At 33.8% G+C, this 17,464-nt stretch overlaps 1 protein-coding gene across 4 annotated transcripts in view; it reads right to left on the reverse strand.

Moving 5' to 3' along the window:
• Window positions 1-474: 474 nt before the first annotated feature.
• Window positions 475-17,464, reverse strand: part of LOC106464867 (zinc finger protein 664-like) — a 28,885-nt gene continuing 11,895 nt past the window's right edge. For 3 of the 4 annotated variants that reach the window (XM_022392661.1, XM_022392663.1, XM_022392660.1), the window contains 2 exons: window positions 11,621-11,801; window positions 475-3,900 (listed from right to left, as the gene is read on the reverse strand). In XM_022392661.1, coding sequence (XP_022248369.1) covers window positions 2,591-3,900; window positions 11,621-11,801 — 1,491 coding nt within the window. In that variant the 3' untranslated portion in view covers window positions 475-2,590. The remainder of the gene's footprint in view (window positions 3,901-11,620; window positions 11,802-17,464) is intronic. The other variant, XM_022392662.1, reaches the window with a different exon arrangement.

The following is a 17,464-nucleotide window of genomic DNA, read 5'->3' on the forward strand; positions in this document are numbered from 1 at the left end:
TCTGTATGACTATAAGAAGTATCATTTTACGTCCCTTTATAATTAGATAACATGAATGACACATCTTTGTCCTTATACATGCATTTTATTTGTACTATTAAGAAGCATGTGTCATGTATGTTTTCAGCATACTTCAATATTTGTTCTGTGTTTAAAATTTAATTTATAATGCATTTTGATAATAAAATACTAAAAATGTAGTCAAAGGGAATGGAAGTGGGATGGGTGTAAGTGGGTGGGTTGTCAAAACAAAACAAAGAAATATTTTGGCAAAATGCTGTACAATACCAGACCTTTGTAACCTGAAACTGATACTTCCGAGATTTCAAGTCAGTTTTCAGTAATGTGAAACTCCTATTTCCTTCTGAAGTTTTGCTGTGACCCATAATATGGTTAACATGTAAGATTAAATGTAACATGTGGACCATATGATGTTTATTGTACAGATACAGCCATATTTCACTTCAGTAAATTCCTCTCAATCTTTTTCTCTTCGAGCGTAAAAAAATCCATTATGGACAGAGTCAGATGTGAAAGCTTAAACCTTGCATTGACTACCGAAATCAGGCTTCTCCTGAAGTCTTCCTTTATCTGTATGATGATAGAAATTTCAAAGCATACAAAATAAGTACATTAACTTTAGATTTATACTTTGATACAATAACAGCAACATTGTCCACACATATTATCTAGTTAAATATGAATCGGAAATAAACCCTACATCAACTGGAACATAATATCAAACTACTATTTGACTGTTTTACATAGATTTTTTTCAAGAAGAAATATGCAAATTTTACAGAAATTAATAAAAAATATATATATAAAAATACAATATTACATAATCAAGCTTACTAATGAAAATATAAACCAAAATACAACCAAAAGGTTGAAATAAAGCTTTTTGATGTAGTAGTAACTAGGTCCAAGCTAGTAGGCATGAGAAATGCACTGCTCTGAGCAGAAATTCTGCATTCACAATAATTTCTTCCACCACTATAACAACTAAATTATTACACCTTGTAAATATATACATATCTATGATCATTGCATTGACTTTTTCCACATTATTACAAAAATAAAAATTAATATTCTTGAAATATATTCAGATCATGGTATTCCTTATATATTGAAAATAACTTAAGCCAGAATATACAAACAAAGTAAAATTTCTGGACAGGTTATTCAGTTTATTTATATGAAAAAATCAAAACAACCACATGGTAATCAAATTCAGAACACCTAGCACTTTTCATCACACCTAGGAAAAAAGCCACTGTTAAGAGGGTAGTCTATGTTATTTGATCCAACTGTTTTTCACATATCAGTAAAGATTTGCATTAAAAATAGCTTTTCCAATCCCAGAGAAAAATAATTATTCAGATTAGAAAGTGTTGCCAATACAAAGCTAAATAACTGGACATTTTAATTTTAAATGTCAGTAAATGAGCCATGCATGTGTTTTTATATTGGATTTCTGGTGAATTAGCTTATTGTTAATAAACAGGATACCAATCATAGAAAAATTACTAAGATAGTAGATAAAATAACAGCAGGTAGCATTTTTGTAAATTTTATTAACTATATGTAGAGTTAGATTTTACATACATGCATAGATTTCATGCAAGCAGAACTGACTAGCTCTCAGCTAGTATATATGGTATTTCTTGTAGCTCAAAATTTGGTAGACCAAGGCATCAGGCTAGAAGATTTTACAGCCCTGAACTACCTCCAAAAACCATTATTGTTTATCAGACTATTGAATATTTACCAAACATTAACCATACGATCTCAATAACAAATAAATCATTTCTATTAAGGAAACATCACATAAATGCTTTCAGTTTGAACCTTTAAAAGTTAAAGCTAATTATTTTCTCTAAGAAATGTTTACCATACATGTTACAACTATATGACTTATCTGTAACACTGATCAACAGATAATTTTTTATAAGTTTTCCATCTAAACTTTTTGTCACAACCAGCACAGCTAAATAGCTTTCTTCATTGTATAGAATTTGTTCTTTTTGGTTACTTTAAACTATCTTCTCTTGGAAATCGTTTGCCACATGCACAAAACACTTTTTAATGCCTTCCACCCCCAGTATGGATTATCTTATGATGTTTTAGGTAATTTTTAGTTTCAAAGCTTTTGTCACAAACATACAACACAGCTGTGTGATTTATGTTCAGAGTGGTGAATTATATTGTGTAATCTTAACTATGTACTGCTGCACATTGTTTCTTCACATACACATGATTTAACTCCAATGTAATTAATTCATACAATTTTAGGCCCTTAATTTTTGCACACAGAGTAGATTATGTGATGTCATCTTAAACCCATACCTCTGAAGGATATTTTAATATGTGTTACATCATGAAAATATAATTCTTCTCCAGCATGAATCATTTCATATATTTTAAAGCTTTCCTGTCTTGCAGATAGTTTGTCACATCAATTTTACACTTACATTTATAGTTTTGGATCATTTTGGATCCTCTGATATAGTCTCAGGTTATTTGCTGAACAATTTTTCCCCAGTTTGGGTTACTTACTGTTTTTAAGCTCCCTACCAAATCCTGCATATCAAGTGTGGACCCTTTCATGTATTTTTAGATTAGATTTTGCTTTAAATATCATGCCACACACAGAACAACAGATTGGTTTTTCTTCAGTGTGAACCTTCTGATGTAGTTTTAAGTTATCTAATCTTGGAAATTGCTTGCCACATATATCACAAGTGTATGGCTTATCTTTAATGTGGACAGACAAGTGATTTTTTAGATGTACTCCTTGCCTAAATTCTTTGCCACAAATATTGCAACTGTATGGCTTTTCTCCAGTGTGGATCATGTGATGACGTTTTAGGTCATTTTCTCTTGCAAATTTTTTGTCACACACATTACAACTATATGGTTTGTCACTGATGTGGATAATCTGATGATTTCTTAAATGTGTTGTTCTTCTAAATTTTTTGCCACAAACATCACAACTGTATGGCTTATCCCCACTATGAATCATTTTATGTTGTTTTACATCATTTTCTCTTGCAAATGCTTTTCCACACACATCACAACTGTGTGGTTTCTCTCCAGTGTGGATTACCTTGTGCAATTTCAACTCTCTATTTGTTCGAAATTTTTTATCACATACATTACAAATGTATGGTATTTCTCCAGTGTGGATCATTTGATGCATTTTTAAGCTCTCTGGTCTTGCAAACTGTTTACCACACCAATCACAAATGTGTGGTTTCTCTCCAGTATGGATCCTCTGATGTAATATTAGATTGTAAGCTGTTTTCAGTTTTTGTCCACATACCTGACAACTGTAGACCTTCTTTCCAGAGCAAATCTTCTTATGTGTTCTTCGTTTCTTTACTTTCTGAATTTCTATGCCACAAACAGAAAAACTGGATGTTTTTTTTTCCACATGGATCAACTGATGAACTTTTAGGGTATTTTCTCTTAAAAAATTTTTCCCACACACATCACAGATGTATGGTTTTTCTTTATAATGAATTAACTGGTGTATTCTTAAATCTCTAATTATGTGTACTTGTTTGCCACATACATCACATATGTGTAATTTCTCACCAGTGTGAAATTTCATATGTATATTAAAATTAGTAGCAGTTTGGAATTTTTTTTTACATGTATCACAACTGTACCATTTTTCCCTTCTATGCAATATTTGTGGAGTTTTTAATTTTGGTTTAAAATTAAATGTTTTACCAAGGAGGGTGTATCTAAAAGGACAACTCAATTTCTCAGATATATTTCTTTTCTGAGGTTGTTCATGTCCTGAGATTTTTATGGAATCTTCAGCCTCTTTATTTAAGTCAAACCACATTGAAAACTGGTTCTCATTCTGGTTGTTTGTGTAGATCTTCGTATCTAAAATCAGAAAAGATAAAAATCTGTATCTGTTGATCTATTTATAATCTTAGTTATCAGTTTTAAATGTATTCCATACTTTTGTAATTGTTTAATCTGATAAAAAAACCAGGATTGAAAGAATTTATTATATCAAAGTTTCAGATAATATATGTCTCCATTTAACAATTAGAGGTAAAACTATTACACAACAATCACCTAAACAACAATACTTTTACTTTATATATATATACATATTCACAACTTTTTCACATCTGTTACCTAATAATGTGTAAACGTCCAAACTTTTTAACATTATAAGCAGTTTATAAGATTTAACAATACACATGCTTAATCTGTTCCACATGACAGTAATGGTTTAATAATTTTAGCAGCCATGACCTTTAAGTGCTACAGAAAAGTACTTTCACTCTAAGATATGAAAAATGATAAAACATTCAAGTATTCAACTTGAAATGAATAAGTTGCATTTTTAAATTAACCTAAATTTTTTGAATGTTGCATTAAAAATTTCAAATTTCAAAGCTTACACTTCTCTGTTTTCTCTTTCAAAACAATCTATATTTCAGAAAATTATTATGTTCTGAATTTCGGAGAATTTTAGCTGCTTTATTTATGACAAATTAACTAGCAAAACAATATTATTTGGTGTAGACAATTTATATCAATTAAGGGAATGAACAACTAATTTGTATAGTAATCATCTTGATACAGACAATTTAAATTACTCTAGTTATGTTTTAAGTGATACTCATAAAAAAAGTGTTAACTAGCAAACAAAAATTTACTATACATTTAAAAACTTAAGTTTAAGAAAATTTTCCTAAGTTTTGAGCAGCTTATTACATAGGTAGTTATAAATATTTATTTGTTAAACGCAAGTAAATAAAACTGTCTAAAGCCTTTTTAATTATGATTTGGAACATATTCACTAGAAGCAAAAATAAATTTTAGTATCTAAGAAATAAAAATTAAATACAGTAATAATCCAGTCACCCAGGTAAAAAAGGAGAATGCAAAGATGAAGGGTCAACTCCAGTCCAAAACCAAATTATCTGGGAAATATCATCAAAGCAGTGGTAGAATGGAGGAAAGCCAGCCAAAGGGGTGAACTGCATGTAGTGGGTTTGTATAGTCCAAAACCAGGCAACGTCGGGTATTTGTCTTCTGGTCCACAGTAGGAGGAGAGTACTCACCATCTAGACTAACAGAACACTACCACTCTATTTTTGCCCGAGTAGAATTGGTCACACTCAGGATGAAGCCTCCATGGTCCACCACCCCAGAGGCTAGAAAGTGGTAAGTGGCAAGGACTCTTGTATTCCATTGGAAGAGAGGGGGACACATTGTGGTGAGAAGTCCAGAAGAATGTAACACTGGAAGACAGTGCAATAGGTGACCATGAAAATTCTCTTTTGAAAAGCAGGTTGGTCCTAATTTATTCAACCAGGACTGGAGGGATGGGCAGTGATCCTGGCAATGCTTTACTCATTATAGTTCAAGAGTTGGTATGGTCTGGTGTTAGCCTTATTTATGAAGCAAGATATTGTAAGGCAACCTCTAGCAGTCTTGTGGAACACCCCATCTATTCAATGAGCATTAGATAGGTTAAAGCATTAGATAGGAAGCATGCAAATACACATGTGATAAAAAGGCGTCCCTACCAAGAAGATCCCAACAACAAAGTAGCCGCGTAGGAAGTGTCAAAGCCAAATGAGATAAGCATGCCAACACAGAGAAAACAAACACGCATATATCTGCCAAAAACTCCTCAGGGGGAATGGTGGATGGCTTTGGAAAGGAAGTAAATGGATGAGAGACAATGGAGGATAGCAGTGAGAGTGAGGTTAAGACGAGAGAGCTGGGATGGGGATAAACATAGGCTAGTAGCAGGTTCAGAGCCCCATGCCTGAAACAGTGAATCCAAGGTCTGAGGATCCAGAAATGTAAACTCCGACCCATGATATGCAAAGCATAGGAGTCAGCCAAACGTGGGTGCTTAGGAATACTGGCACCTGAATGAAATTGGGTAAGAAACTGTTCAGCATAGACCTGAATATCAGGGGAGGGGGGATAAATAAATATTCTGACATTAGGCCAGAATGAAGAAGAGAGTTGAAGGAATCATAAGACACAGGGGAAAGAGACAAAATGTAACAAACCTGAGAGCTTATTCCTAAAAAGGCAGAAGATGGACAAGGGAGACTGAGAGGGGTAGATCTGGAAGGAACAGCAAGAGCAAGAGGTGGAAAAAGGCTGTCCAAGACTTAATCCTCATGAATAGAGGAGATCCAACCGAGGCTCAGGATGTAGCAGACTGCATGATAGACTCCAACTTGCAATGCACCAAGGCTGAGACATCCTCTACCAAAAGTATGGAGTACGAAGCCACAGTAATAGTAAGTGTGGTTAGATCTGCACTGGCAGGATCCATATCAGAAGCCAATGTAGTAATATTAAATTTAGAATCATTATGTGGAAAAGAAAAACTTTCTGCAAAAATATTTTGGTACAATAACAAAGAAATGACAATAAACGAAAGCTATCAATACTGTAGAAAAAAAGTTAAAGTGTACACAAGAAAACGAAGCACTGAGGGAAACTTTGAGCACAACTGTATACTTGAATGCCAAATTAAGAAGTGATGATAGTGCTATGAAGTATAGAGGGAGTCAGCTGTGCTAGGAGAGTGTGTTACACTTCTAATGGTGGAGGGTGTTGCATGCTACACCATGTGAGATCACATGAGGGTAGGTGGGAGCATCAAGGCTAGTGGCAAGGAAAAATTGTGCAAATAGTGGGCAACACAAGTTAAGAAAAGTTATTATGTGAGAGGGGGTAAGGTATTGTGCAGGAAATTGTCTTAATAAAACTAAATAAATTAAGTAAAAAAGGTACTGTACTCAGAAGGCTGCCCAGTCAGACCAATTTTTTAAATATTATACATAGGTACACCCAGCTGTGTTTGTAAGCTTCCAGTATTTTGGATATTTTTCTTGTAAATTTACTTTTAATGAATACATATCTAACCATATTTTTTAATTTTCCTTAGATATAAGAGAATATAGAGTCACTTGTTAAACTATCAAGAAATGGAGAAAATATCAGATTTCCTAAATTTTTTTAACTTGCAAATTATGCAATTGAGAAAATCTCATAGATAGTAAAAAAAATATTTTGCATGACCACACTAATGATGCACTTATGGGATCAAGCCTAACTTGTTATTAATCTAATAAAAAAATGGTTTTATACCCTTTAAGCCATTATACTAGTGTATCTATTTTGATGATAATTGTACTCTCTTTAGTAAATATAAAAATGCCTCAGTTTCTTAATTATTTCAGAAGTAAACAGCAGAACACCATCAGCTTTTCTTGTAATATTACTTCAAAAACAATTATTTAAACATGAATTTTCACAAAAAGACCTAATACAGGGCTTCATTTCAGCTTTGACAGTTTTATAATAACAAATTTATAGAAATAATTTAAAGGTGCTGATGTATTTTTCTTTCAAGGTCACAAGTAAATACAACTTTTAAATAATTACTTTAAGGAAGTTAGTGGTTTATTCCAATGACAACTGGCTACTAACTTTCTTAGTAGCCAACACAAGTCTTGCTATATCTCATTCCAACAATAAAATTAGTGGATGAAAGTGTTTGAAACTTCATAAGAACTTTCATAAATGCACATAGTTTAAGAAACATAAAGCCCGTTACTTTTGATAAATTTAGTTTTTTGCATTATAATCTTTAATATCTTGGAAAATTACATTAGGAAATGGTATTTATAAGAAATGATTACAATATTTATATTTGTTCCAGATTTGAACTTATTACTTTTATGATTTAGTACATTATTTTGAAATCCCAAAAATTTGTATCATCCATAAAAATGCAAATTTTATCTATTTTTAATTTTTTTAATAATCACATACTCTCCTTATGGTTTCAAGTAATATACAAGACCCTGAAATAATATTTGTAAATAAACCTAAACAATAAATGAGTATTTTTATTTTAAACTAGGATTTCATGTTTATATATATGTATATAAAAACATTTTAATTTTGTTTCATAAATGTATTTTTATTTCAAGTTTATGTTTTGTTTATTGTGCCAAATAAACCATTGGGTTAACAGCGTGAACTTTGTACATTCTCCTTAAACTATCTCACCCTGTTGGGGGGTCACACTTGTTCAGCCCAGCACGGGTGCTTTTGAACATTACTGTAGATATGATAGTAAGAAAGCTTTTCGGTACTTGAATATCATTTCTTTGAACTTTCAAACAAGTTTATTTCAACATATGTCCGTGTATGTTGTTTCACTATAGAGACAAAACTAATTGCAACTACTAGCAAATGTATGTAATATTTTAAAGTACAGGTGGTTTCAATAACACTGCTTACCCTAGTTACTTGATATATCCTGTTAGAAGAAATTACCAAATGATACAGACACCATAAATTACAAAGAAAAGTACTTTGCAGTACTTAAAAGATTAGTCCTGGTCACATTCCTCTCATTATAGGCAAGATTTATGTTGGAATTCGAAACTTAAGCTCTTCAGTGTATTGACACCCCAACTGTGAGAATGTCACAGCTTCCCTGTATTATTGAGATAAATGTATTTAGTCTGTTTCACAACCAACATATGGGTTTTATTGTTGTCACTTGTACACCGAGTTTTAAACCATTTGCAAAATATCAGAATAAACTTTATATACATCAGTTAGACTGTTTTAATTCTAAACCAATAACAACAGAAGTGTGGGTCTTACTACAAAGTAAAGATTGTAAGAAGGAAAAATATCAAATTCTTATGTGGTACTGGTACTAGTAGTATTACATACAAATCACAAAAGCTTATCATTCTAAATACTGAATCATATTATTATTATTATGAATTAAATATAAAACTATGCTAAATTATTGAACTTAAAACTACAAATTTAAATGCAAAAGAATATAAAAAATCACAAACTCTTTCAGTTCAAAGTGCTAAGCCTAATTCGTGTAAATACCTTGCACTCAATTGTGGATCAATTTCTTTCCTAAAAAAATATATCTATTTTGACTTAATTTTTCAATATAATGATTAATATAAATAGATATACGATGCAGCATGACTTAAGCTACAATATAAGAATAATAAAAGTCACGTACATCCCAGGCGGTTTTTTCCAGAAGCAAGTTTTCTAACGCTTATTGAAAAGCACTATTGACCAATACTAAATACAACCTCTACATAAAATGGCAGTTACTATAATAAGCACCACCCACATTCATATTGTAAAATCCAGAGAACAATGTTTCATCATGTGCTTTCCTTATCATCCTATGATTTGTCAAACGTGAAATACAGTGATTGGAATAACATGGTACTGAAATTGACACCTTCAACTAGGATTGGCTAAAAGTTTTACAACTGAGGTTTAACATGCCCAGACACTGTTTTATAAAGAAAACAGACTAGAAAAAGGTTTAGATACCAATCATAGATGGCAGGGCCAGTGCTGAAGTGGAAGAAAAATTTTTTTTAAATTTTGAACAAAAATTTTCTTCTTAGAGGGTGCTTATTTACAGTCTAAAACGTATTTTAGGATTTTTTTCATTAAATTCCTCTTTAAACTTCATTAAATAATACAATTTTGTACAAATAATTGAATGTTATGCCACCATTTACAAAAATAAAATCTGAAATCCAATAAAAGATAAGTTCTCTATAATTTTTTCAATTCACAAATGTGATTTTGCCCTCACGATAAGATCAAAATGGCCACGACAGGTAATGGGTTAAGGGAATAAATGGTTTTCCTATACCTACCTGAAGCTAAACATTCCTATATGGAAAAAAGCTGGAAAATTTCCAAAGATATTATTATTTATAACACAGCCATTTTCTGGTAAACAACTGTACTTGAAACATCAATAATAAAAGTATATTCATAAAGCTTACCCCCCACATTCATTGAGAAGTGTTCAAATAAACATAATTTTTCAGTCTTGATAATAATATACTGCCATTGATAACACACATATTTTTATTTAAGTATTTATGTTTATGTTGTTTACAAGACAATATATTCGTTCTACCAAAGGTAATTCTAAACACAGTTAGCAATTGCACAAAAGTGAGATAATGGTTACAGTAATTGTCTTTTATATATGAATCTGCTGGATCTGACTCAAATCTGTACTAATAGCATAGATACAAAGTTTTTTAAACAATGTAAATTATAGTTTTTTTTTCAAGGAAGTTCATAAGTAAACATAATTGTTTCTCAAACTGGGTAGTATTTCTCAAAGGTAATTAATAGGTTCCTGTAACACTTTTTTCCCTCTTGTACATAACACCTGCATGGTTTTCTAACGGTATGAATACCTTGGTGGTAGTGCATTTTCTTCAGAATCTCTTTTTCAGAAACAACGCAGCCAAATGTCTTTTCCATTGACATGAATATCCTGAGGGTATCTTAAGTGTGGAAAATCTTTAAAATATTATTGCATTTGTATATGTAGAAGTTTTTAACATTTAAAAATATTTTCCTATCAGTTATTTCATTAGAAATTGCATGTATTTGTAAGTGAAACTCATTTTGCATATATTTACATAAAAAATGCCAATTATTAAAAGTATAATGTAAAAACCACAAGGTTATTGTTTAATACCATTGCATGTACTGTGCTTTAGTTTGGCTGTAATGTGTTGGAAAATGGGCTAATGTATTGAACATGACACACCCACTCTCCACACACACATATACACACAGTGTCAGAAACAAAAAAAGGGATAGAAATGAATTTTAAGTTCCACAATATCCTAATGTAGCATAAATATGAATTAAATGTTTTTCTATTTGACACCAATCATGACTACTTTCAAAAGTACCCTATTCTCAACTGAGTGGAAGCAGTCACACTCAGGAGGAAGCCTCCATGGTACACCACCCCAGTGGCTAGGAACTGGTAAGAAGCAAGGACTCCAATACTCCACTGGAAGAGGGGAAACAACACAGTGGGAAGTCCAGAGGAAAGCAAAGCAATGTCATTGACCAGGTTGCTAAGTTGTGAAGGATAAGAAATATAGCATGAACTTGAACTGCACACAGAATTACCATATTTGGACAATTTATTAATGAACAACTGTTAGTCTTTCACTCTTTCATTAACATTATTAATAATACTTGAAAAAATAAATAATGCCTATTTAATAGATAACAGCTATTAAAAAAGATGCTAGGAATTTATTTTTAAATTATGATCAGCAAAAAACATTAATATTTTTTTTATTTACAGAGAACCCTTGAAAACATGATAGAATATATTTAACAGTTTTGGCTAATGAAGTGGCTTGTGAAAGGCTACACTTATAGTACATGATGTAATTTTTGAACTTGATATATAAGATTGTATTTTTCTTTGTTAAGTTATTACACAGTATACTTGAATTTATATTTGTTTATATTAAATAATGTTTGAAAAAAAAAACACATGGAACACATTTTATTAGACAGTGCTGCTTTAAAACAAATGTGGAACTTCTCATTCATTCACAGACTATGACTTCAAGATTTAAAATTTTCCTTTAGCTTGTCCTAGAAAAAACCTTATCCAGTACAAGCTATAATGTGTACAAAACTTTTAGAATAACACATCAACAAGGCTGGTATAAAACAGAGTAAATGTGTCACCAATAAGAATACTTCCTACCTCCTAAATTAAACACACCTTCCAAATCTTCTTTTTCTTTTTTAACACATATTTCTGTTTGTTTCAAAGCCTCATCATGATTGGAACATCCCTTATCATTATTATTTTCAAATACAGAAACACTGACACCTGATGACATTATGCTGAGTGGTTCTTCATTTGTTGATTCTGCTGTAAGTACCTGTAAAAAAGTTATGAAGACTTCTTCAGGTATATGCCTGAAACTTAGTAGAATTATGATCAAATAGTGTGAATATTAAAGCACTATCTTCTGACTCAGTTTTAAATATAAACTGTCTAATTTTCTTAGAATTTTAGCTGTTAATGTTGAAATACATTTTTTGGTAATGAATTCATAGGAAATTAAATTCATTTCAAAACCTGAGAGAAACAGTTAAACAACTAGTGGAAAATAATTTTAAAATATGCACTAAAAAGACATTTCATACAATCTATTAGTCTCTCTCTCTAAAGTTAACATTCTCTTACACTAAAAATGTATTTCCAATAGATACTTCCACTCATATAATAGCTTTCCTCAATTTGTGCTGCCCTCTATATGCAAAATTTCTGCTCACCACTAGCCTTGAGTCCCCCACCCAACATAACATGCAAATAAGCATCTGACAACCCTCCACCAATAGGAATGTGACCCATCCTCCTAGCACAGCTGATTCCCTCTATAATGTAGAGTGTAGAGCACAATCATTACTTCAAGATTAAGCAAAAACAGACATTTCCAGTGTAGAAAAATACAATACCTTACCTCTTCTCACATAATAGCCAGAATCCCACATTGAATAGTTACTTAAATGAGCACTCTTAAAAAGGTGCCCAAAGAGAACCCATGGGATGAGATACTCTAATGTATTGGGTCACACTTGTGGGAGACTGTACCCCATCTGTACCAGGTATACCCTTCACTCATTTTACAGATAACATTTTACTATATTGGGCAGAAAAGATGCCAATCCAGTCCGTAATAGGATGCTTCAGGTGATGTAGAGTGGCTAGTGCATGTGGGTCAACTCCAGTCCAAAACCAAGTAGCATTGGATATTTGTCTTCTGGTCCACAGAAGGAAGAGGGTCCCACATGTCTTCATCTAAGACCCAGGAAGCAGAATAGAAAAGCAACTTCCATTCCAACAACCCAGGCAGACACAGTACACAACTAACACAAGGCCACGCAGGAACCCAATATCTGGGTGACGGTAGGAAGGAGGAATGCAAATGTGGTGGGTCATCTCCAGTCCAAAACCAGGTGACATTGGAAATTTTTCATCTGATCCCTACCATCCACATCTGTGAAGACTTATGTTTGCTGGTCTTACGCCAATCCAACATAAGACTGCCCAGGAACCGACATCCAGGCAACAGTGACAAGGGGAAAATCCAGCCAGAGAAGTGAACTGCACGTGGTTGATTCATTCAGTCCGAAACCAAGCACTGGAAATTTGTCTTGCAGTCTGCAGTAGGAGGAGAGTACTCACCATCTACACCAACAGAACACCACCACCCTATTCTCAACTGAGTGGAAGCAGTCACACTCAGGAGGAAGCCTCCATGGTACACCACCCCAGTGGCTAGGAACTGGTAAGAAGCAAGGACTCCAATACTCCACTGGAAGAGGGGGACACAACACAGTGGGAAGTCCAGAGGAAAGCAAAGCAATGTCATAAGACAGTGCAAAGGGTGACCACGAAATCCATATTTTGAAAAGCAGTCCAATCCCAGTTTATTCAACTAGGACCAGAGGGATGAGCAACTAGTAAGCAGCAAGAACTCTTGTACTCCACTGGAAGAGGGGGGAAACATCATCATAAGACAGTGCAATGTGTGACCACAAAAACCTATTTTGAAAAGTAGGCCAGTCCTGATTTATTTAACTAGGATGGGAGGGATGGGCAATGATGCAGACACTGCTTTACTCATGATAGTCTACGAGTTGGAATGGGCCTTATTTATGAAGCAAGATACTGCAAGGAACCCTCTAGCAGTCTTGTGGAACATCCCATCTCATCAGTTAGCACTATACACCTGAACATCATATGGTGCACATTTAAAGTTAAGTAAACCTAGACAGACACCACTCACCACTGAGTGGGATCCAGAGACATAGATATAGACCACTGTAAAGCTAAGATATATAAAATGAGAATTTACATATTCAGAGCTGGTAAGGGGAAGGAAAATGGTAAAAGGATGAAGTCAATATCCGGAAGAAGATATTTCATCAAAGTGAAGAAAATGTTCAGTGAAAATAAGTGGGGTAGTCCACATGCCAGTGTGCATGAACTCCTTCAACAGATGACAGAAGTGAAGAATCAGTGGGAGAGAGAGATGGTTAAGTTTTGTGAAGAGACTTGAAAGAGTTGATATGAATCTACATCTAAAGAAGCATAGGCTAAATGGATTAGGTGCTGCAGCCATCCTTTGAGATTAGCAGAAGAAATATCTCTGGAAGATGAGGAATTCCAAAGAATAAAAAAATGGGAGCATGAACTGTGAAATGAAGCAGAGCAGGTCAAAGAACAACAAACCACATGGATGGAACAGAAAAAAAATAAAATCGGAATGGAATGAGAATACTTAGAAATGGAAGGAAAATAAATATGAGAAGCAGAAATGCCATATATATAATATTTCCTATGGCCACAGGCAAAAGGTCCAAAGTAGGAACAATACAAGAAACAAGAGGCAAGTGTCAAAGATAAGATGGGTAAAGGCATGAAGAACAGTATTAAGGTCCAAGTCAGGTAGTACTGCAAGACAAGGAGGATGACGGTAGTAAAATGAACAAAAGAGCATAGAAAAGACACGAGAGAAGAATACATGACAATAAGACGACACCACAAATATATTGGATAGAGCTGCCCAGTAACCAGCCATGAGCAAGGGTGATAAGCCTTGTTTGAACAACAAAATAGGGATAGAAGGAAGGGAATGGAAGAAAATATAATGCTGAGATCAACTATGGAATGTGCACTCTTGTCGTGAATAGACAAGAAAGGAGGAAGAATGAACAGAACAAGGAAAAGGAAGGCTACATTTAAAGAGAGTCTGAAATATCTTGCAAGGGACTGGACAAAACCCACACATGAAGTCAGAGTGATGACACTTCTAGATAGAAGGGGAGGAGTGAGGTTGAAGGATATAGCGGAAGAGAGGACAAGAGAAGGTGCAATAAAAGAAACCAAGCTGAGCCAGACAATAAGGAGTTATCAGTAGGACTCAACACAGAGTGTCCAGAATGAAAGAACACACAAGGAAAAAGATGAGAAGAAAGGTAAGCATGGAGATGAAAGTTGAACCAGTCCTGACAGAATGAGAAGAAGTTCCAGGTGAAAACATAGCAGCTTGAACTTCAGAGGAATGAGGGACCAATGTGTAGGTAGTATGTTGGCAGGCCTCAGGATAAGACTTAGGAATCCAAAACAGAACAAGCTATTAGATGTGCTAGTGTAGAATGTGCCCAGAAAAGGAGGGCAATAGTGTGGAAACAGAGAAAGTGAGACACGGTGTTCTGTTGAATGATAAAGGAAACAACTGCAGGGTTGACTGTATGCATCATCAAGAGACGTTTAGAACTATCCCCCCCCCCCAAAAAAAATTAAAATTTTATGTACTACCAAAAGATCTAAGAGATGGATTTGAAGGGACAATGTGTTGGTTACCAATGATCTGAATTCACATAAGAGTTGAGACATGCCCCCTTCTCGTCAATATGGCATCTGGAAACAGAAGACCCGGACAAGAGGAACACCTCTATGGGAGTAGTTTTAAGTCACTAGGTGAAGTCTTTGAGTAAGGAAGGAGAATGGTTGAAAACAAGGCATCTCAAGCAAGGATCCTAAGAATGTGCAGTTCATTGTAGACATCACAAATGAGCTGACCCAAGGGAATACAGTATTCCATGAAAGCCCAAGTCCCCAAAAGTAAGAGAACTTCCTACACAGTGAGGGAAGGAGAAGATATGACATGGGAAACCATTACTCCATGTTTCTTAAAAGAAGAGTAGAAGGCTAGGCCCTGCAGACATACAAACAAAAGACACCCAAATGATTTGAGAAACAAAATGGGTATGAGATGTGACTCCTCCAAGATGAACCAACTAACCTAGACAAGATGCCTCCCAAAGGAGAAGAGGGTGGCTGTAGGAGGTTTGTTGAGACAAAGCCAACTAAATAAAAACATCCATGATGTCTACCTCGGTCATCCCCAGACCTGGGGCAAAAGATCACTGTAAGGTGGGAAATTTCTTAAGGAAAGAAGAGAAACCAACTGAGACATGAAAGTTGTAAGACCAAACATCTATCTACAGATCTCCTGGGAACCATGGAATGATGGAAAGTAAAACCTAAAAAGGATGAGAAACCCATCTAATAGTCATTGTAGCCATTAGGTCCAACACTGCCATAGATCACTGTGGGCAAGAAACAAGATCTCTTGAAGATGTAAAATAACAGAAACAGAAGACACCGGAAGAGAAGAGGAAAGAATGAAGGCTAAAGCTATCCAACAGAAAAGTCATGAAATCATGAAAAAAAGGCTGAGGTAGAATCAAGACAATATACGTACAAAATGAGGTAAGGCTTGGTAGGAAAAACTCTGCCAAAATCTTTTCCATCATGAACAAGAAATATAGGCTGAGGTATGTCAGAAAAGAAGGCACAGGCTGTATGAAAGACATTCAGATCCAAAACAAGCTTGAAGGGCAAAGCATGAAGCTGGTACCCAACCCCATATTGAGCAAACCTAAGACAGCATCACGAGAGATGAAAAATAGAAACGTGGGCATAATAATACAAACTGTTGACCTTGGGAATCCTCAGTCCTGGAGAAATGGCCCACCAGAGTGTGATAAAAGACTAGATAATAAAAAAGGCAAAGAACCAAGACACATCTATCAACAAAAACCAATAACTGTTCCATTATACATTTATATATAAAATTCTGTTTCAAAGAATGACAATGCTGTCTTTTAAAAACAAAAGCACTATTTGTATTACCTTAGTGTTAGTGAGAAAAAGTTTATGAAATGTCCTCTTTTAATAAATTACCATGACAAGAAAATAATAATTTTTTTTTCATTTGTTAGGAGCATTGAAGAACTTTAACCATCACATATTAATGATAAGTCACTGTTATTATGTAGACCTAAATGTACCTGAATAAATGTTTGTATTGTAGTGTGCAACTTTAAATATTACAAAAGAATACTAGTAGATAACAAAACAGATGAAATTACATAACAGACACTTACTGAAATTGTTGTGAAATGACAAGGTATAATTCCTTATTGCAATACACTCAGGCTTTTAAAACAATGTATTACTAATATCTTAATATAATATATTTTACATAATAGAAATATTTGGGAATTTGTTTTTCTAAAGAATTTATATTTTTCATACCATTCATTCTCCATCAAAATAGAAACAGTCTAGGTCTTAAATGTAAAACAACTCAAGCCATCAATACATATAATCTTGTACAGTTATTGGATACACAATCTTTATAATGTCCAGATAGTTATCAAATATTTATTAAGAAAAAAGTTTATATTTTATATGTTATTTTCAGTAATGAATATCTGTATGGCTTTGGTCAATTTGACTCATCTCATAACCACGTTAAAAAAATTTATGAAATAAATATAAATTATGCATTTTTTGAACTACAAATTATAACACAAAAACATAAATGTTTAGACTAAATAGCTTAAACCTCATAACCCAAACAGCTCCCCAAACCATCACGCTGAAACCACCATGCTTCACAGTTGGCTGCAATCTGTTGAGCCAAAACTCTTGCTGAGGCATTCTCCAGATCCATATCCTTCC

Source organism: Limulus polyphemus, unplaced genomic scaffold (genome assembly GCF_000517525.1).
Source record: "Limulus polyphemus unplaced genomic scaffold, Limulus_polyphemus-2.1.2 Scaffold1766, whole genome shotgun sequence".
NCBI lineage: Eukaryota > Metazoa > Arthropoda > Merostomata > Xiphosura > Limulidae > Limulus > Limulus polyphemus.